This window comes from Zea mays, chromosome 2 (assembly GCF_902167145.1).
Source record: "Zea mays cultivar B73 chromosome 2, Zm-B73-REFERENCE-NAM-5.0, whole genome shotgun sequence".
Classification (NCBI taxonomy): Eukaryota; Viridiplantae; Streptophyta; class Magnoliopsida; order Poales; family Poaceae; genus Zea; species Zea mays.
The window spans coordinates 59,205,968-59,232,060 of record NC_050097.1 but is presented as its reverse complement, the minus strand read 5'-3'; the positions used below and the strand labels follow the sequence as shown (position 1 = coordinate 59,232,060).

Below are 26,093 nucleotides of genomic sequence, written 5' to 3'. Positions count from 1 at the left end.
TGAAAACAATTTCGAATTTTTTTGGAATTCTGGAAACCGTTTCCGATTTTTCCGGATCGGAATCGTCGATATCAGTATTTCTCGGAATCGGAATTGGTCATCGGAATTTTAGATCGAAATCGGTATCGAAATCGGTACAGTCCTTTACCGACCGTTTTCTTCGGTTACCGTTTTGGGTCGAAATTTACCGAATTTAAAATTCGGAATTTACCGAAACTATTAACTAGCCTAGCACAAATTCTAAATTGACAACTCATGGGCTCACATCGGCCCACCACAGGCAAGGGCAACACATTGGTCGTCTGCCCGTCTCACATCCTGACATCCCACCACTGCTCACAGCCTCACAGCCGCCACTGTAACAACCGTCGCACAGGCATAGGCACACAGCCGCCATGGCTCAGCGCTCCAAATCATGCGGCGGCGGCGGCACCCACTGACGCACTGCCGGCTGCGTCGCGTGGAGTGGAGATCCACCAGAGTAACAGACCACGGACGGACGGACGCACTGCCGGCTGCGGCACCTCTGCTGCTCTGCCCCCAATCCGGTAACTAATCTGCAATCCTAGGCTCCTAGCTTTGCTTACCGGGCTGCGGCACCCACTGCTAGAGCAATAGCCACGTCGAGGTTGGTATTGTAGCCCTCCTGCAGTCAGCAAGCAAGAGCAGAGTCAAACAAGGTGGCGCTAGAGTCCGGCGGAGGGCTCACCACTTGCATGTCAGTTTAATCCTAGCATTAGCTTCATCGTGTATTTCACTATGCAGTTGTGTTGCCTATTGTTTCTCAAAAAAGCTGTGTTGGCTGTTGGTTTCCATCAGCCTAGTCAACTAGATTTAAGATTTTAGAAGCAAAGCTTGTTTAGTCACCAGTCACCATGATCGGCTTTTTTTTTCTCGAGTTTATATGTAAGACTAAGAGTATCTTCACGTGACTTATCTTAGTGCAAAAACTGTGAAGGTGTGATCTACTCTAATATCACAATTTTTATTCAATGTCGCAATTTTTATTCAATGTCGCAATTTTTATTTGCAGGTAGAAACTGTGATATGCTCTAATGGCTAGTTAAGGTCATCTCCACAGAAGCATATGATGTTGGAGTTGTCTAGTGAACTTCAAAGTCAGAACTGTGATATGCTCTAATGGCTAGTTCTAAATTGTATTTAAGGTTCGGACCGGTACCGATGTATTTTTCGTACCGAACTTTTGATTTCGATGTTTCCGAAATACCGATATCGTTTTCGTTTCCGAAGTTACCGTTTCCGATTTTGTTTCCGATAAAAAATATGAAAACGGTAACGGTTTTAGTGTTTTTCGATCGTTTCCGACCGTTTTCACCCCTAGTTTGATGAAGAGCTAAAATATAGAAGTGGCGGAGGCCCGGGCACGTGCCCAGGCTTTGGCCTGCGGCGGCCCAAGTCACGCCAGCCTGCTCCAGGCTCCATCCGCCCCACGTCAAACCCTAGAGTGAGTAGCGTCAGTCGCCAGCCTCCCAGCTCAAGGAGCCAGCCACTAGCGAGCTCGCCCACCCGCTCACGCTCCAGGCCAGCGGCCAGCCGGTTCCCTCCTCCCGCGCCCGGCTCCCGCGCGGCCACCGGCCCTGGCGCCCAGGCCAGTCGCTGCGTGCCGCATAGTACCAGCACCTGCTCGCCGCCAGGCCAGGCCCGCACTCCGCAGGCCGGGCTACTCCCTCCTAATTTTTTTATTGCTTCCTCCATTTCTCGCAATTTAGGGAACAAGTTCTGTACAGTTGCTACAGGTCTGGAAGTGTTTGTCTCGGAGCTTCTGCTGAATGGTATTGTTACTCACAAGTTAGTTCGCCAGTTACATGCTTGCTATCTTAACATGCTATAATCGTGCTGTGTCTTGAACATTTTTATATTGACAAAATCCCCTGCCTTCTAGCTCTGAAAATGGTACCTTTTATTTTATAGGTATTGTCTTCTTCCACGAATAAGCCATATGAGTGTGATTTGGATAGGTTGGGTTTTGGCACCATGCAACCCAAACAAAGCACTCCGGTACATATGCATCCTTATCTTTCTCTAGTTACTCTGATCCTTTGCACACGTGTGTACTTGTTTTTGGAGCCTCTAGCCCTTATTACTACAATTATTTGCTTTGCATATGCATTGGCTCATGGTACGCAGGCCATGTGAGATTTTGGTATCTTTTGTTGTATGGCTGTCACCATGTTAGCCTATATCAAAGCTAAGTACCTACATGGATTGGATATATCATATACCATTCTGCCAATGAGCCTATTCAGAGTAATGGTAGAACCAATCCATTTGGTTGACACTCTCATGACGGATTTGAACCCAATGGTTGCAGGGCCCGTGTCCGTGAGAACAGTTCATGATGCCTCTGACACTTTATTGTGTGAACCTGAGCAGTATAATCAAGCATTAGAAAATTTATCTGTTCACCAACTCTATCCAGCTCTAGTGGAACATGTATTTGACATTTCTTGGCCTGTAACTGAGTTCCTGCAGAATGCAATGACATATTGGCTTATATAGAGGCATAGAGCTAAGTTCAGTTGTGCGTTCATCAGCCCCTCCTTGCTTAAGTGTCACTTAATTTAGAGCCTTGCCTCTTGTTACATTTCCTTCGACATTTTTTTTGTCCAGAGCAGAAACAGTATGCAACTGGCGTTTTTCTCTATCGGTCTATCCATGACAACACACACTAATCGTAACGTGAGCTATGAGAAATAGAGCAATTGCATCCAGAACTCCTGGTTAAGAGCTGAAATTATGATGCAATATCTTGGGACTAAGAGGCACGGGAAACTAGCAGGACTATATTGAATAGAGACTTTGATGAGATTTAAAAGTTTATAACAGTGCCCAGGCTCCGATTTCGGGCTGGCTTAGCCAGTCATATGATCTAAAGTAGTATCTCTGATGTTGATACGTCCATTCATGATATTCATTTTTTTCATATTATTTCATCTATCTAAGTGCAATGTCATATTGTTTGATACTTAATCATGTTCATGTCCATCTTGAATTTTTTTGATAAACTGATGAGAGCGACTACAGATCCATTCCATGTAATATGTAGCCATTTAGAAAGGTAGAATTATCTAGCCCTAGATTTATGTGTAGTTACAACAATTTTTGTGTTAATTCTCTCCATTAGATATAATACTCCCAGGCATAGCCTGTGCCTATATTAGTTCATATTGACGATCTAGACTCTTAAATAATCTATGAACAAAACAAGAACATGGCAAGGTCCATGCCAAATATATTTCCAGAACCTCTTGCACAACAGATCCCATGTCAAGAAGTATTTTGTATGGACCTTCATTACAATACACATACCATACTTTCTACAAGAGATAGGCTTATATTAGTGGGTCAATAGATTTTTTTTTCACACGCTCAGCAATTGACTCTATTTTTATGACGTTGCAAGCACTGTTTCAAAGGCGTCGCTTAGACGTCCAGGCGCCCAACACTCCTAGGCGTCCCCGTCGCCTAGCTAAATCAGCAAGAGGGCATAGGGGAAGAGGAAGGGGCACCACTCAATGATTTCAAGTCGTCCGACTAATCGCGATTAATCGCGATTAGTCGGGCTGGTCGGTAATTGGTACACGATTTGCTGGACGACTCGACCAGACAACCTAGTCGTCCGACTAATCGTCGACTAGGGCGACTAGTCGTCCGACTTATGTGTCCTGGTCGTCCCGGCTAGGGTTTAGTTATTGGGCCTTTTTTAGCCCATTTACAGTCACTGCACATATCCTCTCCTCTCCTATTCTAACCTACCCACCAACAGTCTCTGGCTCTCTGCATGTCTCCTCTCCTCTCTTGCACCGCCCCTGCAGTCCTGGACTTTGATTGCCGACGGCTACACTGGCGGGCGGCGGCTACAGCACCCTGCGTCCCTGCCCCTTCTCCTGTAGTCCTGCAGCCTGCTGCACTACTGCAGTCTCTAATTTATATAATGTATACAGGTATATTTATATATATACCTATATAAGTATAACTACTAGTGTAGGACGACCAGGGACCGACTAGGACCGACTAGGGGTCGACTAGTCGCCCTAGTCGTCGCCTAATCGCGACTAGTCGCCTGGTCGATCCCAGGGTTCGACCAGGCGACTAGGCGACTTGAAATCAATGCCCGCCATTGAATCAGGCTGGCGGCGGCTGAATCGGGCCCGACAACAGCTGAATCGGGGTCGGAGGCAGCAAATCTGAGGCCGCGGCGGCGAGATCAGCTCCGGCGGCGGCGAAATCGAGTGGCGGCGGCTGAATCCTTCCTTCTCCTTTTTTCTTTTTCTTCCTCCATGTCGTTGTTTTGCTGGTTCTCGTGTTGATAAGGCGTCGCCTTAAGCGTTGCCTAGGCGTCGCCGAGGCGTCCAGGCGGCGGTCCAACGTCTTATCTCGCCTTACCGCTTTAAGAACCATGGTTGCAAGTTCTTATCTTTGCATATCAAAAGTACAAATTATCCAAATACTAATAAGACTAATTACTCGATGAGCTTTAATAATAGAGCTCTATCCTACACCTTTATCAATAGCAGCTAAAATTAAATATTACTGACCAATACATCTTATGTTTAGAACAACATCATTGAATATAGAAGTCTGTGCTCAATGTCATCCATCTAATGTAGTATTGTACGATGATATCCCATACCGATATATAAAGCTTGCACTCTTGCAATATGTCTTGTCATTCACTATATCATTTGAGACGTGCGAAAGGGCCTCTAGCGTAATGGTTAAGGCTTCCGAGTAGCACCTCCAGGTCCTGGGTTCGATACCCCTCGGGGGCGAATTTCTGGCTTGGTTAAAAAAATCCCCTCGTTGTGCCCCGCCCGCTCCCGGGTTACGTCCTGCGCGCCACCCTCCGGCTGGGTCGTTGCAGAGTGGGCGGTGACGGCCCGCTAGTGATGGGGGGCCAGGGTTCGGGGATTTTCTCGGCCGGGACCATGTTTCGGTCTCTTCTTAATATAATACCGGGAGGGCGGTCTTTCCCTCCCGGCCGAGTTTTTTTATCATTTGAGACGTCATATATATATATATATATATATATATATATATATATATATATATATATATATATATATATATATATATATATATATATATATATATATATATATATATATATATATATATATATATATATAAAACTAAGATTACCTTCAACAGTACCCTTTATAACTCCTCTATATCCCTCATTTACAGCCTCTTCTAAAAGATTTCCTCCTTTGTATCTTGTTCCTCTCTAGCAGCGTTTTCTATATCTCACCCTCTATACGTTAAATCTAGGACGAAAACAAATCTAAACCAGCATTAAACTAAACGAAAACAAATCTAAACCAGCAACCAAGCTCAATCTAGGACACATACTCAGATTTACGGACTCCAAAACTGAATTGTGCAAAGGCTAAGGCGATGGTTGTAGGTCGGGGAACAATCGATCTATATCCTTGTTGGCTTTTATGGAATATGGGACGAAACAAAATGAACCTAAAGGTAAGATTATACCTCATGTGCAACCTGAATCTTAATACCACTTGATAGAAGGCGAGACTCAATGTTCCGTGAGGTAGGATAACTTTATTGGGTGGAGATCTCGACGTTGATGATCCAAGGTTCCGAACGAATGGATCTTCGCAATCACTACACCACTGCTACGTTGGTTATCACCCGTGACACATGAGTGACCTCTCCATGAAGGCTTATCCGTGCAAGCGCAATCAACATCACAAGCAAGAACATGAAGAATACAACCAAAATTGTATTGATCACGAGTTGGGGTCTCAAAAACGATAAATGACGACACTGTTCGATGACCAAATGAATCTAAGCACAACCCAAATCCTAATGTGGCGGCAGTTGCTGATAAAATAGAGGTTAGGGGCATGAAAAAAACCTAGATGTACCCATAATTGGCTCCAACACGATACACTGCCCAATAGCCCAACGCACGGTGTCGCAACATCGAAACAAAATCTAAATGCTGAATTGTTTCGACGGTTTCTATTGACTCTAGACGAATTTTAAATTGGTTCCAGCTCGGTTGGAAATCTTATCTCTTTAGCTTTCTATCTATATAAACTGTGACCTAATCGGAGTTAAGATGCATCCTAGGCGTCCGTTTTAGTGCAGACTAGTCGTGGACTCCGAGCTGGAGACGAAGTTGAGTCGGACTTGGCTCCCTCTTGTCGCGAACGTCCTAACTTCTCCTCCTTGACATCTTGGCCTTTCCCAAGTCCTTGCTGGTCCTCTCTAAGGTTCCTAATCATCAAAACATCCATGACACCAAGCGTAAACTCTAAAACACAATTGACTATGTTAGAACAAATCTAAAGATTTAATTGTCGCACACGTGCTTCTGTTATCGGTTCATAGGTTGTTCATATGTCAGTGATGTCCTAATCATATACCTTCTTAATCTCCTTTGCCATGATACATGTGTGGTCGACCTTCAGGAAGAGGGATATTTTGTTGAAGGCGAGGGTAGCGATGCCTTTCTGTAGGAAACGGATGACGCCTAAGGGGGGGTGTGGGGGTGAATTAGGACTTCTAAAACTTTCACTAAACTAGGCCACAAATAATTCCCTAAAGCAAAACCTATGCAAATAAACAAACTAGAATGTGCAAACTAGGTTTTGTCTAAGTGTTGCTATCTCTACCGCAATGGCTGAGTTTCAATCTACACTATGTAAGTATGAATACAAGATTGAAACTTAAATGCTTAGTATAAATGCGGAAACTTAAAGAGCAAGGTAGAGATGCAAACTCTCGTGGATGACGCCGGTATTTTTACCAAGTTATCCGGAAGCACGCAAAGTCCCGACTAATCCTCGTTGGTGCCCCTACGCAAAGGGAAGCCCACGCGAGGGCCAAGCACCTCAGTCGAGTAACTCCGTAGAGAGCCGCAGGCCTTCTCCACGCGCAAGTGGTGCTCCTCTTCTGGCTCCTCTCGGACGCTCTCCGCCATCTCCACTATCGAGCTTCCGGCTGAAAATGCCACGGGCCTCGTTCCCTCCGGTACACGGTCGCCACCGTGACACAAACGCGGTTGTCACAGTCTCGCAAGACTCTCGCCCCACTCGGTACAATAATGGCTCGCGCAAGAGCCGAGGGGTTTAACTTACCTAAGCACTTCGCAAAGCACCTACACTAATCACCGAGTGATTCTATTAAGCACTTGGGTGTAAGAGCACTTGGGAATGTCTACTATATGCCTTGGTATGTCTCTTGGGCTCCCACACATGGAAATGGCCGGTTGGGGTGTATTTATAGCCTCCAACACAAATATAGTCGTTCGAGGAAAGCTGCTGCTTTCTGTGTTGCACCGGACCGTTTGGTGCCCCTGTCCGGTGCGCCTAGCCGTTAGTCTGTCAGAGCAGGTGACCGTTGGCGCGCATACCTTTTCACACCGGACAGTCCGGACATCACACCGGACAGTCCGGTGGTCTTCCCTCCGGGTGCCACCTGGAACTAGCCGTTAGGGCTCTAGTTCCTGGTGCACCGGACAGTCCAGCGTGTGGCACCGGACAGTCCGGTGCCCTCGACCGGATAGTCCGCCTGTGGCAACATATCTTCTTTCTTCTTGGACTTTTCTTTGATCTTCTTAATGTCTTTTTTTGAGGTTTTGCTTTCCTCAATTCGTTGGTCCAAGTAATTCTAGCATCTTGTGAACTACAAACACAAACACTAGCAAACACATTAGTTCACGGATTGTGTTAATCATCAAGCACCAAAACTCATTTAGCCAAATGGTCCGGGTCCATTTTCCTTACAATCACCCCCTTTTTGGTGATTGATGACAACACAACCAAAGCAAGCAAATGATGCAGACATTTGAATGAAAATATGCATTCTACTTGCTAGGATGCATGTTTATTCCCAAAATGTGATATTATGGACTTAAGCCTCCCCCTAACTCCATAATTCACTCTCTGAATAAAGAAAAAATAAACTAGAACTCTTCACGTGAGTATTTTCTACTCAAGTTAATTATATGTGTTACTTGACATCTTAGGGCATTTACATGTTGGTGCTAATCACTGCAGCTCTGCTAGCGTGATGGATAACATCTACTTGTGCTTGCCCCTAGGTTCTGGCTATTCTCATGCGAATCCCATATTCTCAACTAAGATGGATCAACTAATCTTCTTGAGCTCGGCTAATCTCCGCATATAGCGTAGCTCTACTTAGATCGTTCTCATCTCCGGCATATGGGATTCGGCTGTTCTCAACAACAGATCTGGCTGCAAGTTTCCAACGGGCATTTGTTTTCATATGTTCTTTACAGGGAAAGTGGTAAACGCAAGTCCCTGCCGTCGCAGATTTCCCGAACCGACAAAAGACAAGCAAACAAAAAGTCTGAGCAAATGAAAGCTAGCCAGAGCGACACACTGCGTGCGAAGCACCAAAACACGTACAAAGAGGGAGGGGAAGGAAAGAGGGAGGTCGCGACAAAGAACGAGGTCAAGGACTATACAATGCCGAAACATATTCAGTTAATATTTACACAGTCAATAAAGTTTTATTAGCCACTTGCATTCATAACATAGAGTATATATATACTACTTACAATTTAGCCATAAAATTTAGAACATAAGACATGATGTGAATAAGCGTAGTGACCATAGTGAAGTAGATAAATGTTTTGAACTTACGCTCCTCCACGCAACTTGGTGCCGACGTCAACAGTGGCATCCTGTTCCACCCCAATAGAAGGGTGGCAGCAGGCTCAAGTCTCGTGTTGCCATACACGAGATACTGGTCTCCTAGCACTGTGTTTGTCCTCTGTGCATACAATTGCATCAGATTCTGCAAAGGCTCATCCAGTCATCCAGATCAGCTTCCACAGCTAGCTCTCCAGAGGCATGTCTCACAAAGATAGGTATCGTCATCGTCGACCTATCAGCATCGACAGAATCCCGATTGTCCTTGGGTTTGAAGAAGCACCTCTCCGACTCCGTTGGTGGAAGGAGCATGCATCTTGAGATAAATTGCTCTGCTGGTGAATCCTATAGTAGTGGCGGTAAATCATACAGTCTTGGATATAGAGTTGTAGGCTTCCAGGTTCAAAACTAGCCAGAGCGACACACTGTGTGCGAAGCAACAAAACACGTACGGAGAGGGAGGGGGAGGAAAGAGGGAGGTCGCGAAGGACGAGGTCAAGGATTGTAGCAAAACCAAGCGGCCAGCGCGCTCTGTTGTTTGCCCTCCCTCTCCCTAGTCCCTCCCCATACTCTTCCCCAGTCCCCTCCCTCTCCTAGGCGCGCCCCTTCGTTCTTAGGCTCAGCGGCAATCTATCTGCGACATGGGAGAAGCGAGTGGGAAAGCCCAGACACCGCCATGACCCTCACAGGCCGCGCTCGTGGGAGCGCGACGTCGATTGTTAGCGCCGCCCACGGCGAGGTCATCGTGGTGGCGCTGAGGCGTTGCCATTCCCTTCCTGCGCAGCGCCTCAGCCTGACTTTCGTCTAACAAGCCATCGCCCTGCCGCCCAGGGTGATGCATGTATGGATCATCATTATCTAGAAAGGAACAACCATGGGTTAAGTCTTTAAAGATGATCCATGGTTGTTCCTTTCTAGATAATGAAAAGCGCAAAAATAAAGCATGATTTTTTTTTGCTTAATTAAGAAAATAGCATGAAACTGTTTTGTACATACATGCATCACCCTGGGCGGCAGGGCGATGGCTTGCTAGACGAAAGTCAGGCTGAGGCGCTGCGCAGGAAGGGAATGACGACGCCTCAGCGCCACCACGATGACCTCGCCGTGGGCGGCGCTAACAATCGACGCCGTGCTCCCACGAGCGCGGCCTATGGGGGTCATGGCGGTGTCTGGGCTTTCCCACTCGCTTCTCCCAGGTTGCAGATAGATTGCCGCTGAGCCTAAGAACGAAGGGGCGCCTAGGAGAGGGAGGGGACTGGGGAAGAGTATGGGGAGGGACTAGGGAGAGGGAGGGCAAACAACAGAGCGCGCTGGCCGCTTGGTTTTGCTACAGTCCTTGACCTCGTCCTTTGTCGCGACCTCCCTCTTTCCTCCTCCTCCCTCTCCGTACGTGTTTTGTTGCTTCGCACACAGTGTGTCACTCTGACTAGCTTTCAACCTGTAAGCCTACAACTCTATATCCAAGACTGTATGATTTACCGCCACTACTATAGGATTCACCAGCAGAGCAATTTATCTCAAGATGCATGCTCCTTCCATCAACGGAGCCGGAGGGGTGTTTCTTCAAACCCAAGGACAATCGGGATTCTGTCGATGCTGATAGGTCGACGATGACGATACCTATCTTTGTGAGACATGCCTCCGGAGAGCTAGCTGTGAAAGCTGATCTGGATGACTGGATGCGCCTTTGCAGAATCTGATGCAATTGTATGCACAGAGGACAAACACAGTGCTAGGAGACCAGTATCTTGTGTATGGCAACACGAGACTTGAGCCTACTGCCACCCTTCTATTGGGGTGGAACGGGATGCCACTGTTCACGTCGGCACCAGACTGCGTGGAGGAGCGTAAAACATTTATCTACTTCACTATGATCACTACGCTTATTCACATCTTGTCTTATGTTCTAAATTATATGGCTAAATTGTAAGTAGTATATACTCTATGTTATGTATGCAAGTGACTAATAAAACTTTATTGACTGCGTAAATATGAACTGAATATGTTTCGACATTGTATAGTCCTTGACCTCGTCCTTTGTCGCCACCTCTCTCTTTTCTCCCCCTCCCTCTCCGTACGTGTTTTGGTGCTTCGCACGCAGTGTGTCGCTCTGGCTAGCTTTCATTTGCTCAGACTTTTTGTTTGCTTGTCTTTTGCCGGTTCAGGAAATCTGCGACGGCAGGGACTTGCGTTTACCACTTCCTTTGTAAAGAAGAAGAGATGAAAAATGCCCGTTGGAAACTTACAGCCAGATCTGGTGTTGAGAACAACCGAATCCCATATGCTGGAGATGAGAACGATCAAAGTAGAGCTACGCTACATGCGGAGATTAGCCGAGCTCAAGAAAATTAGCCGATCCATCTTAGTTGAGAATGTGGGATTCATATGAGAATAGCCAGAACCTAGGGGCAAGCATAAGTAGATGTTATCCATCACGCTAGCAGAGCTGCAGTGATTAGCACCAACATGTAAATGCCCTAAGATGTCAAGTAACACATATAATTAACTTGAGTAGAAAATACCCACGTGAAGAGTTCTAGTTTATTTTTTTATTTATTTAGAGAGTGAAAATTATGGAGTTAGGGGGAGACTTAAGTCCATAATATCACATTTTGGGGGACAAACATGCATTCTAGCAAGTAGAATGCATATTTTCATTCAAATGTCTGTATTATTTGCTTGCTTTGGTTGTGTTGTCATCAATCACCAAAAAGGGGGGTGATTGTAAGGAAAATGGACCCCAGACTATTTGGTTAAATGAGTTTTGGTGTTTGATGATTAACACAATCCGTGAACTAATGTGCTTGCTAGTGTTTGTGTTTATAGTTCACAGGATGCTATAATTACTTGGGCCAACGAATTGAGGAAAGCAACACCTCAAAAGAAGACATTAAGAAGATCAAAGAAAAGACCAAGAAGAAAGAAGATGTGTTGCCACAGGCGGACTGTCCGGTCGAGGGCACCGGACTGTCCAGTGCACCAGGAACTGCAGCCCTAACGGCTAGTTCCAGGTGGCACCCGGAGGGAAGACCACCGGACTGTCCGGTGTGAAGTCCGGACTGTCCGGTGTGAAAAGGTCTACGCGCCAACGGTCACCTGCTCTGACAAACTAACGGCTAAGCGCACCGGACAGGGCACCGGACGGTCCGGTGCAACACAGAAAGCAGCATCTTTCCTCGAACGACTATATTTGTGTTGGGGGCTATAAATACACCCCAACCGACCATTTCCATGTGTGGGAGCCCAAGAGGCATACCAAGGCATATAGTAGACATTCCCAAGTGCTCTTACACCCAAGTGCTTAATAGAATCACTCGGTGATTAGCGCAGGTGCTTAGGTAAGTTAAACCTCTCGGCTCTTGCGCGAGCCATTATTGTACCGAGTGGGGCAAGAGTCTTGCGAGACTGTGACAACCGCGTTTGTGTCACGGCCGCCACCGTGTACCGGAGGGAACGAGGCCCGTGACATTTTCAGCCGGAAGCTCGATAGTGGAGATGGCGGGGAGCGTCCGAGAGGAGCCAGAAGCGGAGCACCACTTGCGCGTGGAGAAGGCCCGCGGTTCTCTACGGAGTTACTTGACTGAGGTGCTTGGCCCTCGCGTGGGCTTCCCTTTGCGTAGGGGCACCAACGAGGATTAGTCGGGACCTTGCGTGGTTCCGGATAACTCGGTAAAAATACCGGCGTCATCCACGAGAGTTTGCATCTCTACCTTGCTCTTTAAGTTTCTGCATTTATATTAAGCATTTAAGTTTCAATCTTGTATTCATACTTACATAGTGTAGATTGAAACTCAGCCATTGCGGTAGAGATAGCAACACTTAGCATATGTTTTGCTTTAGGGAATTATTTGTGGCCTAGTTTAGTGAAAGTTTTTGAAGTCCTAATTCACCCCCACCCCCTTAGGCGTCATCCGTTTCCTACAGAAAGACATCGCCACCCTCGCCTTCAACAAAATATCCCTCTTTCTGAAGGTAGACCACACATGTATCATGGCAAAGGAGATTAAGAAGAAGGTATATGATTAGTACATCACTCCCATATGAACAACCCATGAACCGATAACAGAAGCACGTGTGCGACAATTGAATCTTTAGGTTTGTTCTAACATAGTCAATTGTGTTTTAGAGTTCACGCTTGGTGCCATGGATGTTTTGATGATTAGGAACCTTGGAGAGGACCAACAAGGACTTGGAAAAGGCCAAGATGTCAAGGAGGAGAAGCTAGGACGTTCGCGACAAGAGGGAGCCAAGTCCGACTCAACTTCGTCTCCAGCTCGGAGTCCACGACTAGTCTGCACTAAAACGGACGCCTAGGATGCATCCAAACTCCGATTAGGTCACACTTTATGTAGATGGAAAGCTAAAGAGATAAGATTTCCAACCGAGCTGGAAACAATTTAAAATTCGTCTAGAGTCAATAGAAATCGTCGAAACAATTCAACATTTAGATTTTGTTTCGATGTTGCGACACCATGCGTTGGGCTATTGGGCAGTGTATCGTGTTGGAGCCAATTAGGGGTACATTTAGGGGTTTTTCATGCCCCTAACCTCTTTTATCAGCAACTGCCGCCACATTAGGATTTTGTCATCGAACTGTGTCGTGATTTATCGTTTTTGAGACCCCAATTCGTGATCAATACCTGTAGAGGATAGAGGTACATCCTCTTTATTTAGAAGACGCTTTAAAGGACGCTGGTGGAGCATACAAAGAGAATCTTCTCTAAATATAGAGTACAGAACCATGTACAGTCAGCCTAATATGAGGACTGTACGACGTGCTTCCTTTTTACATATGATATGATCTAAACAGATGTTTTTTTTGCATATTTATTACCAGCATTGAGAACATAAATAAATAAAGATGAAATTAATTGAACTTTTTTATACGCTAAGCTTTGTACCAAGTATCCCTGTATAGTCACATACTTCAAAAGCCACTAATATATAATTATTTTATGTTTTTATCCCAAAATTATTAACTTTACTTATTTATTTTTATATTGATCCATGAGTCAAATGCACAACAAAATACCTGAAAGTATGAGCATTGTTCGAAAACTGTAGAAGCTAGATGTATGGGTTGCAACATTTGATAACACACAATCACACATTCATATTCCCAAAACACTAAGATCTCACAGCCGTACTATTGTTGTATACTACTTGTCTTCTATTCTTACTTTAAAATGTATGTTTGCCTTCATCACGAAACGTGTCAGTATTTGCCTTAATACAGTCCACCTATCCCTGTCCAGTCATTTGTCAGTCTATTTGTTTAAATGGTAACATGGTTCTCTCACCGGAGCTTCTAGCAAAAATTAAAAGCATTTAAGTCACTGTTACTCAAAATTCCAAATGCATGTTTCCTATTTTATCTTCTTAGCTTCGATTTAATTTGTTCTGACGATATTTGTTGTATATGCCTCATGGTTGTATTTTTTTTTGTTGGAAGTCAAGAGTTGAAGTTAACATCGAAGGTTTTCTTAGCAACATAGTCTTTGAATCAAATGGTTTCTTTCATTTTCAAATATATAGGCGGTCATTTCCTCTGTATTTTATACTCTTGTATTGTAGATACTTTTGTTGGCTGTTGCCATGTTAGCCGTTAGAAAAATGGCCACTGTCTACCAAGCTAAAAAAGACCAGTAAGAAATTACTCATAGCATACAAGGCAGTTTCTATCCAAATAATGTGATGATAATCCATCAAAAGTACAATCGACTACTACATCCTTATAAATATTCTTCTATGACGAACTACCTATTATCAGTTCTATTATATAGTCAAATTCATAATTATGCAGCTCTGGTTCATAGAAAAGAAGCAACCAACCAACGAGATCAGACCAACGTTAATGCATGTCCTAACTGGCTCAGAATGGCAGACACTCTTAGGAAAAAAATGGTAGGCCTTCTACGCAGCTCGCCACCACACCAGCCTCCACCCACGGCCGGACAACCCACTGTCTACCGGGTCGTGACGCCGGACGCCCAAGGCGCACCCCGTCTGCCTCCGCTCCCCCGCCCTTTCCACCACTCCCCCCCGCTCTTCCGAGGGCAGAGGCCTGAGCCCTTAAGCTCCGCTGGTACTGCTCCCTTCCCCCTCAATTCCTGGCCGCTGGGTGCTGGCTCCCTTGATTCTGGTAAGAGTACCACCATCCGCTCCCCCGCCCTCCCTCCACCACTCCCCCCCGGCTCTCCCGAGGGCAGAGGCCTGAGCCCTTAGGCTCCGCTGGTACTGCTCCCTTCCCCCTCAATTCCTGGCCGCTGGGTGCTGGCTCCCTTGATTCTGGTAAGAGTACCACCAATCTCCATTACTTCTTTCTCTATAATCAATTCCTACTTAATTAGATTGAAAACTGAAATTAGAAGCATCAGGTATGGATCTAACATGGGAGGAGAATTTCATGGGTTGCAAAGACGGATAACAGATGAGAATTCATATGTTTTCTATATACATGCTTTGCACATCAATTGCAATAGTGGTGGTCGTCTTGGTTGCTAAGTATTGTCCTTTGATATTTGAAAATTGAAATCTCGTTTGAAGAAGTCACCTAAACTACATACTAGTAGTGCTTGTTATAATGGAATGTTACATTTAAATTTAAATTAGAAATGCATGTTCAATAATTAATCTTTTTTATGAATTTTTCATTTTATTCAGGGCTTGATGAGGACATGGAAGATGCAAATACAGTACCTCACTAGACACTAGGTATTTATTTTTATCTCATCAAGTTAGCAATTGTAGTTCAATCATCAGATTAGTTAGAAATATGATCTTCGTCTTAGTTATATATCTGTGTGGCTCAGTTGTTGTGTGATATTAATGGGCTTATGGGCCCCTATTGAGTATGTTAGATGTGTAATATATAGTTTTCGCTGCAAGATAGAGGCCCTAGTCTTCAGTAAATCCTGGGTCCGCCACTGGTTGACTGCTCACTACTTACTGCTGGTATGCTGCTCCTTAATATGTCATGCCTTTTTGAATGTTAGATTATTATTCTCAATAATTATTTTAAGTTACATTTTTTTTCGAAAACATAGGAGAGCTGCGTATCATTATATTAAGAGGAAAAAAGGTGAGGATAAGAAACCTCATACAAGCCAAACTAACCCACACACACTCAAGGATAGCTAGAAGTACAATGAAATTATGACCAACTGCCCTCATGACCAAGAAAGAAGGACGCCGATTAGTGCGTTGGAGCAGAAAGGATGCTATCTAATCCACTGGCTCCAGCCCTACACCAGTTGTGAGACTCCTCCTTGACCCACTTGGCCACTTGATGACCATGGTAGAACAAGGGTGCTCCCCATTGAAGACACAACGGTTGCGGTGATTCCAAATGGCCCAAGCCCCAAGAATGATCAAAGAATTGAGGCCCTTTAACAGCCCCTTATATGTTGGATTACCCGGGACCGTGACAACTCCTTCCCACCAAACCTCAAAGGAAGAGGTCGCAAGGTTAGGAGCAAGGTGCTGCAAACGGACAATTTTCAGAATCTGAAACCAAACATCACGTGAGAAGACGCAGGAAACTAGTAGATGGTTTAGGGTTTCCTCCTCCTCCTGATCACACAACGGACAGAGTTGAGGGTGAGGTAGCCCCTTTCTTGCCAGACGGTCAGCTGTCCAGCAACGACCATGAGCCACAAGCCACATGAAGAACTTGCATTTACCAGGCGCCCAAGCCTTCCAAATCCTCTCCTAGGGGTTAAAGGTTGTTGATCCAAAAAAGAAACCAGTGTATGCCGAATTGGTGGAATAAAGACCTGAGCTAGAGAGAAGCCATATGTGCTTATCCTCATGATCCTGTTGTAACTCCCAGTGAGCGGTGAGATCCCACACTTTGAAGAATTCAGCTAGAACATTAAGGGTGATAGCACCTCGAATGTCCTGCACCCATCCCCTTGTTGTGAGAGCATTGTGGACACTCCTCTTTTTAGCCCTAGAAGAGACCGTCTTGACCAGGTGAGGGGCCAACTGACAGAGACTCTGACCATCAATCCATTTATCAGTCCAAAACAAAGTGTTTTTACCGTTGCCCACCACCGAGGAAACCGCTGCCGAGAAAAAGGCCTTCACTGAAGGGTGAGCTTTTATATTAAAGGAAGCCCAGGGCCGGTCAGGATCAGTTTTTTGCAGCCAGAGCCAGCGCAGCCTAAGAGCCCAATTCATTTTTTGCAGGTCCGATATGCCCAACCCCCCAAGCTTTTTTGGTCTAGTAACCTTGCTCCAGGCTACCATACAATGACCTCCCAAAGCATTCTTCCTTCCTCTCCACAAGAAACTTCTTCTGATTTTGTCAATTGCTTTAATCACCCAAGTAGGTAGATACATGGCCATAGTTAAATAAATAGTCATTGACGACAAGACCGCTTGGACAAGGATCAATCTTCCAGCTTTGGTTAATAAATCAGCTTTCCAGCTGGGAAGACGACCCGCAATTTTATCGATGAACGGTTGGAGGTGCTGTTTCCCAAGCCTCTTCAAGGAAAGAGGCACCCCTAAATACTTGCAGGGGAAGCTGGCAACAGCGCAAGGCAGCAAGTTGTGAATGATATCCAGATTTTTCAGCAGCACACCGGATGGGGAAGATGCTGCTCTTTGCCATATTTGTTTTAAGCCCAGAAGCCTCTCAAAAAATCCTAAGGATATCCATGGTGGTCACAACATCAGATGTCACCGGGTGAAGGAAGATTACCACATCATCAGCATAAAGAGATATACGGGAGTGGTCTGAATTTCCTGATAACGGCTCCAACAATCCCACAGCAGCTGCCTTTTTTGTTAGGTAGCACAAAACATCCATAACCAGGATAAAAAGCATTGGGGAGAGAGGATCTCCCTGCCGAAGACCCCTTCTATGGAGAATTTTCTGCCCTGGCGCACCATTAAGAAGAACTTGAGAAGAAGGAGATGCAAGAAGAGTGCTGATAATATCACACCAAATTTGCCCAAAGCCCAAATGCTTCATAACTTCGAGGAGAAACGGCCATGAGACAGAATCAAACGCTTTGGTGATATCCAATTTAAGAAGGATCCTTGCACAATTTTTCTGGTGGAGCATAATGGCTGTCTGCTGAAAAAGCATAAAATTGTCAAGAATGGATATGCCCTTAATAAAAGCACTTTGATTCTGAGATACCATATTGTCAAGGTGACTAGCCAATCTATTTGCTAGAAGCTTAGTGATGAGCTTAGCAAAGGAGTGGACCAAGCTTATAGGCCGAAAATCCTTGACCTGGCAGGCATCGTCCTTCTTGGGCAAGAGAAGGATGTAGGCTGAGTTTAGCAGATCTAAATTCACCCATTTTCTGCTCCAAACAGCTGTAGCAGCAGCCATAATTTCCCCTTTTATGATCTGCCAGCACGACTTATAGAATTTCCCAGTAAAACCATCCGGGTCGGGAGCCTTATTTAGAGGAAGAGATAGGACTGTTTTCCAGACTTCATCTTCAGTAAACGGGCTGTCCAGCGATGTCAGATCATGGGCAGGGATGTCAAGCTGAGCCAGGTCAATGGTGTGCGCCCGGTCAGGTGAACATCCCAGCAGCTTGTGGAAGAAATCACTGATAACCTCCAACTTATCCCCATGAGATGTCTTCACCGATCCATCATCAGAAATCAGATTGCCAACAAAATTCTTGCCTTTCCGGTATTTAGCATGGAGGTGGAAAAAGGCAGTGTTGGCATCCCCTTCAGCCAACCATGAGATCCTGGAGCGACTCCGAGCCATAGAACGCTGCAGCGATGAGAGGGCCACAATGCGACCATCAAGCTGATCCACCAACCACTTTTCTAACACCGACAAGGATCTGAAATCTTGAGCAGACTGCAACTTATGCATAATCTCCCTTGCCATCCCAAGTTGAGAGGTAATATGTCCCGTCCTTTTTTGAGACCAGCTCTGAAGATGCTTGACCGTTGCACTGAATTTTTTGGAGAGGGTGACAAAAGGGCAAGGGGAGGAGGAAACAGAGTTCCAAGCAGCCTCCACTGTCGACAGAAAATCAGGTGCCTTTGTCCAGTGAGATTCAAAATGGAACCTCCTGCGCCCAGGAGATAAATCATGAAGCCCAAGGAGCAGAGGGCAATGGTCAGACCCGTCAGTGCTAGCACTCTGCAGAAGGCAATTAGGAAAGAGTTGTTCCCAATCTGGCGAGCAAAACATTCTATCGAGCTTGACAAGAGTGGGTGGATCTTGACGATTAGACCAAGTGAATTTCCTTCCATGTAAGGCCAATTCCTTCACCCCCAGATCGTTGATGAGTCTTCTGAATCTGTCCATGAGGTGCCTATTAAAATTGCCAGAGCTCTTATCATCATCCTTGTAGATGAGGTTGAAGTCGCCCATTAAAATCTAGGGCCCAGGACAAGCAGATCTCACGTTGCGAAGCTCTTGCATAAACTGAATTTTGTCGCTGTTTCCTTGAGGCCCATAAACACATGTTAACCACCAAGGCTGCTGGTCACGTGGACTGAACTGAATTGTCACACTATGGTGATCCACCCTAGAAGCGCTTGCCGGACCAATCTCATTACTCCAGGCCACGAGAATCCCCCCGCTAGACCCAACTGAGGGAAGGGCTAGCTTGTGCACAAAATTACTCCCAAGGGTAGTCAAAATTGTATGCAAAGAAATTTCAGCCATTTTAGTTTCCTGGATACAAACCACATTAGCTTTAGCCATTAACACTAGCCATTAACATTTTAGTTTCCTGGATACAAACCAAATCTGGTGCAATAACAGGCGTGCCAGCCGCCGCATTAACACTGGCGCGCGGCAAACATGATTGAACCGAAGGACGAGCACGCGCAGGATTTTCACTCATCAATAGCACTGGAAACGAAGCATTAGCCATTACTGCTGGCGCACTAACCGGCTCTTCCAGGGATGGGATCCGAGGTGAGGGAGACACAGGCGCCGCCGGCTCAAGAACCGAAGCAACAGAGAGAGCTGGCGCATCAACTGGTGTCCCTCTCCCAGGAGCCGAGGCAATCTTGCATGCGGCAATCAATGTCCTGCCAGCCGCCGGATTGACTTGGACGCGCGGCCCCAGGCGCGCAAGAACAGATGGCCGACCGACTGAAGGCTGGGAGTTGAGACGACGCCTCTGCTGATTCTCGGAATTGCTGCTACGATCTTCATCCTGCCTGTCCGAAGTTGGCGGTGAAGGTGGAGGAGGAGGCGGCGGAAATTGCTCCGGCGAACTCCCAGGTCTGGAAACCAGGATTGAAATAGGATAAGTCACCGTGCGTGGGTAAGACGGCCCAACGTCCACAGGCGGCTCCTCCACATGGAGATCCAAAGATGAAGGCAGATTATCCGGATCATCACACCAGACACGCAGCCGGAATGAAGACAAATCAACAACCTCCTCAGGACCAAGAAGCAGCTCATGAACCAGGCAGTGTCCAACGAGAAGCTGCTCAGCAGAATGAACATCCCGGAGATGAAACGGGAGGCCGCGAAGCTCAATATCCAGCACGAAAGGCATCTCTCTTCCGGAGGCCAAGAACTGACGAGACCACCTCCTAATGTGCACTCGAAGAGGAGGTGCATAGAAGGACTGACCCTCACTGAGCATCCGATCAGCCAGCTCCACGTTGGGTAGAAGGGCGATGAAGGTATTCGGCGCAACAAGGCGAAGGTCGAGCGCATCATCCTCAAGATCAAATTTCAGAGAGAACGCATCAGAGACTTCCGCGGTGCGGCCAGAACACCTCAGACCACAACGGAGATGAGAAGAGCACGCCGGAGATCATCTTCAGCCTGGGCGATCCTCCTGGTGCGCTTGATGAAACGACGAGGCGGGGAAGGCGGCCCAGAAATGGCGCGAACGTCCTCCAGAGGGGGCTAGGGCAGCTCATCCGAAGGTCCACCACGACCATCAGTTCTAGCCGCACTGCTGGCCTCCGCCGCCTGTCCCCGGCGAGTGCGCCTGTGTCCCCCGCCACCGGAGCCCGAGCCAATGCCACTACCAGGACCAGCACCGCTGCCACCCGAATGATCTCCAGCAGCACAGTTCGGGGAACCCATGGGAGGCAGAGCGAGGGAGACAGGGCGCCACACCCTGGAACGTCGTGGTCTGGGAGGTGTTGTTTGCCGGCGCGGGCACACGTGAGCACGGTGCCCCAGCAGCCTACAGACGAAGCACCTCACCGGCCGACGACACACCACCGCGCGATGAGAGGGGGAGAAGCAATTGAAACACTTCCCACGCAGGTCGGCAGGGACGGGCCTGTGCAGAGGCTCCAGCGGGCGAGGACGACGCCGGCGAGCACGACGCCGGCGAGCACGACGATTGACCACCGTCACCCAGTCATCACCAGCAACGGGGTGAGTGGCGAGGAGGGTGGAGGAAGAGGAGACGAGCACATCCTTGTAGGAAGGCAGCCGACCATCATGGTTGCCACCATCATCGCCCCAACGCTGGGCCTTGGAACGGCCAGCAGGCAACGAAGTCGGAGAGAGGGAGGGGGAGGGGGAACCCGACGTTGGGGAGGGGAGGATTGTGGCCGCCGGGCCTGGAGCAGACGTCGGCGTAGGGCTGTGGCTGGTTTGAGCGCCGGGAAGAAGGGGTGGAGGGGGCAGAGGGGCGGGAGACACATCTTACCTTGTCTTCGCAATTTTTCCTTCTTTAAGTTACATTAGCTCTCAATAATTATTTATTTATATATTTTAACATAAACTGCTTTGAGCTACTATATTTGGCTTGTATGGTACATAATGGATTTATGTTGGTAGTGCACATTGTCCAGCACCTCTTACATACTTTTCTTGATCCTCAGGATGATGAGCTCGACCTTGCCGTCGCCGAGTTGTTCAACGGAATGACATGCCGGGAAGTGGCAGCCTCGCTGCACCGATCGCTTGCCAAGTTTATCGTGCCTGACAACCCAGAGAAAATCCTGTCGCTTGTCGCTGCCAAGGCAAGCCATCATAGAGCTCTTGGCTCTGCGGACCTCACATGTGCCCTGCAGGCATGCAGGGGGCGAGGCAACCGATGGCCGCTTGTGCTGGAGATCCACGCGACATCAGTCGTGCGTGGGCTTGGGGCTGACCGCCTTATAGGCAACTTGCTGATCGATCTGTATGCAAAGAATGGGCTCGTGTGGCAGGCACGGCAGGTATTCAAGGAGCTTTCTTCCAGGGACCATGTCTCATGGGTTGCCATGCTGTCAGGGTATGCACAGAGTGGTCTTGGAAAGGAAGCTTTCAGGCTTTACAGCCAGATGCATTGGACTGCTGTTATTCCTACGCCATATGTTCTGTCTAGTGTGCTGAGTGCTTGCACTAAAGGAAAACTTTTTGCTCAAGGTCGGATGATCCATGCCCAAGTTTACAAGCAAGCATTCTGTTCGGAGACCTTTGTGGGCAATGCACTTATTGCACTTTACTTAGGATTTGGATCCTTTAAGCTAGCAGAAAGGGTATTTTGTGACATGCTGTTCTGTGATCGAGTGACATTCAATACATTGATCTCAGGACATGCTCAATGTGGACATGGTGAGTGTGCTTTGCAGATTTTTGATGAGATGCAGTTGTCAGGGCTCAGGCCTGATTGTGTGACAGTTGCCAGTCTGCTTGCAGCCTGTGCTTCTGTGGGAGATCTTCAAAAGGGGAAGCAACTCCATTCATATTTACTAAAAGCAGGTATGTCTTTTGATTACATAACTGAAGGCTCACTCCTCGATCTGTATGTGAAATGTGGTGACATTGAAACAGCACATGATATCTTCAATCTGGGTGATAGGACAAACGTGGTACTGTGGAATTTAATGCTTGTGGCATATGGGCAGATTAGTGATCTAGCAAAATCTTTTGAAATCTTTGGTCAGATGCAAGCTACAGGTATACACCCCAACCAATTCACCTACCCGTGCATTTTGAGGACTTGCACTTGCACTGGGCAAATTGAACTTGGAGAGCAGATTCATTCATTAAGCATAAAAAATGGATTCGAATCTGATATGTATGTTAGTGGTGTCTTGATAGATATGTATTCTAAATACGGATGTCTTGATAAAGCTCGAAAAATTCTGGAAATGCTTGAAAAAAGAGATGTGGTTTCTTGGACCTCAATGATTGCTGGATATGTGCAGCATGACTTTTGTGAAGAGGCTCTTGCAACATTCAAAGAAATGCAGGACTGTGGAGTTTGGCCAGATAACATAGGACTGGCTAGTGCTGCAAGTGCTTGTGCTGGGATCAAAGCAATGCGCCAGGGCCTGCAGATTCATGCTCGGGTTTATGTCTCTGGTTATGCAGCTGATATTTCAATTTGGAACACGTTGGTAAACCTGTATGCAAGATGTGGAAGAAGTGAAGAAGCTTTCTCTTTGTTTCGGGAAATTGAACACAAGGATGAGATCACATGGAATGGATTGATATCAGGTTTTGGACAAAGTCGTCTTTATAAACAAGCTCTCATGGTATTCATGAAGATGGGTCAAGCAGGTGCCAAGTACAATGTGTTCACATTTATTTCCGCTATTAGCGCTTTAGCTAACCTTGCAGATATAAAACAAGGAAAACAAGTACATGGTAGAGCTGTTAAGACAGGGCACACCTCTGAAACTGAAGTTGCCAATGCTTTGATTTCACTATATGGAAAGTGTGGCAGTATTGAAGATGCCAAGATGATCTTTTCTGAAATGTCACTGAGGAATGAGGTTTCATGGAATACTATCATAACAAGTTGTTCACAGCATGGACGTGGACTAGAAGCTTTGGATTTATTTGATCAGATGAAGCAAGAAGGTCTGAAACCAAATGATGTCACCTTCATAGGTGTTTTAGCTGCTTGCAGTCATGTGGGTTTGGTTGAGGAAGGCCTTAGTTACTTCAAATCCATGTCTAATGTGTATGGACTTAATCCAATACCTGACCATTATGCCTGTGTTGTGGATATTCTTGGACGAGCAGGCCAACTTGACCGTGCAAGGAGATTTGTTGATGAAATGCCTATCACTGCTAATGCAATGATTTGGCGAACACTTCTCAGTGCGTGTAAAGTACACAAGAACATCGAAATTGGGGAGCTTGCAGCCAAACATCTCCTGGAGTTAGAGCCCCATGATTCGGCATCATATGTCCTCCTATCAAATGCATATGCTGTTACTGGGAAGTGGGCCAACAGGGATCAGGTCAGAAAGATGATGAAAGACAGAGGAATTAGAAAAGAACCAGGTCGAAGCTGGATTGAAGTAAAGAATGCAGTCCATGCATTCTTTGTTGGTGATCGGTTGCACCCCTTGTCCGATCAGATATACAAGTTTTTGTCTGAGCTAAATGATAGGTTATCCAAAATAGGATACAAGCAAGAGAACCCTAATTTGTTTCATGAAAAAGAGCAAGAGCAGAAAGACCCTACTGCTTTTGTCCATAGTGAGAAGTTAGCTGTTGCTTTTGGGTTAATGACTTTGCCTCCTTGTATTCCTCTTCGAGTGATTAAGAACCTTCGTGTATGTGATGACTGCCACAGTTGGATGAAATGTACCTCTGAAGTCACAAGAAGAGAAATTGTATTACGAGATGTGTACAGATTTCACCATTTTAACAGTGGCAGCTGTTCATGTGGAGATTACTGGTGAATTGGGCTGTTGCAAAGTGTTTACAGCACTTTTTTTTATAGAAAAATCCCCCCAGTGCTATTCCTAATGGTTTTCATTTTAAGATGTCTGGGGTCTACACTTATATCTGCTATTGTGACATGTATGTATCTGGAAATGGATTCGCCATGCGAAATCTAGCATGTCTAGATAAACATGTACAGGGCTTTGGAAATTGGAAGAGCCATTCATACCTGTCGCATGAAGTTGAGGTTTTTTTATCTTTGTGGTTTTCATTATTGTCGCAACTCATTTGTTTAACCATTATAATTTGTCTTGTCCTGAATGTCACTAACTCCGTTACCTGCAACACTTGTTTCAGGCACCATTCATTCAGAGTCAACTAGTCAAGTGTCTAAGGTTCACTGCGTTAAATGAGACCATCTGTAATCATGACATGGATTAAGATATTTGTCAGACTGCAGAAATGCAGATCAATATGCTGTTTACTGACTCAATCAGGATCCCTTAAAGTGGTAACATTTACGACTTCTGATGTCTGTGCCTTCATGTTCAGAAGTTCTTGTGTTTATTTCAGATTGAAGAGAGTGCAGAAACAGATCTCGGTGGTGATCTTCTTGAACTGAAGAGGGAAATCTGGGTGTGCTCTGCTTTGATCAATTGGTTGCAGAATGTCATATATGGATATTATGCCTTGCTGCAGTTTGCTCTCTTCCTGTAATTTGGTGTTTTGATGATGATAAGAGTTTTTATGGCCATTATCTTGTGAAAAAATAACATTTGGAAGTTAATACAAATGTACTAGGTTCTGTAGCTCTTCTCAGTTCTCATGCTGGATATCGATCCATTATTTATGTGGCACCTGGAATGCTAATCTTTTCAGCTTCACTGAGAGATCTGATATATAACGTCCATAAGACAGCTCACCATCAGGCGGATCTGGCAGTGCAAAACACTGTGTGCGCACTGTAGACTGAGTAGATTTAAAATGCACTATGAAGATATACGGGTTGGTGAACTCAGTCTAATCTATATCTATACTATAATCTATTAAGAATATAATGTGAGCTGATACTACGGCTTCACCCTCTGCACGCTATCATATCGTGTAAAAAATAGTGCAAAGTAAACACACGAACTCACATCCTGTTGTTCCAAACATTTAGAGGTAACTACTAGATCACACATACCTTAATGTTTATAAATAAATAATAATTATATTTGAATAAATATTTCAATACCTATTTGTCTATACTTACTCTATTAAGAATCTAATGTGGGCACTTAGTGCTAACATATCTTCACCCTTCATGCTGACACTCTGGGCCCACCTCACGCGCCCCGACTGGTTCTCCCCCTCTCTTAGCTACTGCCATGTGTACACGATGATACTCTAGACCCGTCCCACACTCGCTGATTGGTTCTCCCGCCCTCTCTCAACTACTGCCATGTGGATCCCAACGCCCACATAGCCAGCTACTGCGCCTGCTCAGCACCCGATCCTACCCACGCAGCTTCCACACCGTGAAAAAAAGTACAGACAACACGTACCTTAGTATTCAGAAATAAACAATAATTATATGATATATAAAAGCTGTAGAAAAGCACGGATAACTGACTACTAAGAGTATAAAAGCAATGCTGTTGTTTTTCTCCCTTGACGTATCTCTGACATAACATCAGTCATGGATTTCTTTGATTTGTGGAGCGGGTACTTGTAATGGAGACATACACGCTCCATAAATTTTGCTGCACTTATTCTGTCACTGACATCCAGAGTATGACCATTTGCCTTCAAGGTAACAATATTGTGGTGAGAATATAATGCTTGAGAACCGAGAGATC

General features: G+C 45.9%; 1 protein-coding gene across 21 annotated transcripts; it reads left to right on the top strand.

Annotated features, from left to right (window-relative positions):
* The first annotated feature begins 1,380 nt into the window (after positions 1 to 1,380).
* LOC100274763 (pentatricopeptide repeat-containing protein At4g13650) lies at positions 1,381 to 25,130 on the top strand. Of its 21 annotated transcripts, none has more exons than XR_004856231.1 (7): positions 1,414 to 1,793; positions 1,933 to 2,019; positions 15,330 to 15,380; positions 21,465 to 22,182; positions 22,267 to 22,329; positions 22,402 to 24,493; positions 24,610 to 25,109. XR_004856231.1 is itself a non-coding variant. In XM_035965290.1 (6 exons), the coding sequence occupies exons 5-6, from the start codon at positions 21,507 to 21,509 to the stop codon at positions 24,267 to 24,269; spliced, it is 2,679 nt and encodes an 892-aa protein (XP_035821183.1). In that variant the 5' UTR covers positions 1,381 to 1,793; positions 1,933 to 2,019; positions 15,330 to 15,380; positions 15,559 to 15,620; positions 21,465 to 21,506; the 3' UTR covers positions 24,270 to 25,076. The 21 variants fall into 21 exon arrangements, 8 of the variants coding, with proteins under 8 accessions (XP_035821183.1, XP_035821181.1, XP_020403894.1 ...); XR_004856232.1 differs by having other exon boundaries at positions 22,402 to 24,499; XR_004856226.1 differs by adding an exon at positions 15,559 to 15,620 and having other exon boundaries at positions 1,381 to 1,793; positions 21,465 to 24,493; positions 24,610 to 25,076.
* The last annotated feature ends 963 nt before the right edge of the window (positions 25,131 to 26,093 follow it).

Coding starts and splice junctions, on each gene's coding strand:
- LOC100274763 (XM_020548305.2), top strand. CDS start 21,507: ATGACATGCCGGGAAGTGGCAGCCTCGCTGCACCGATCGCTTGCCAAG.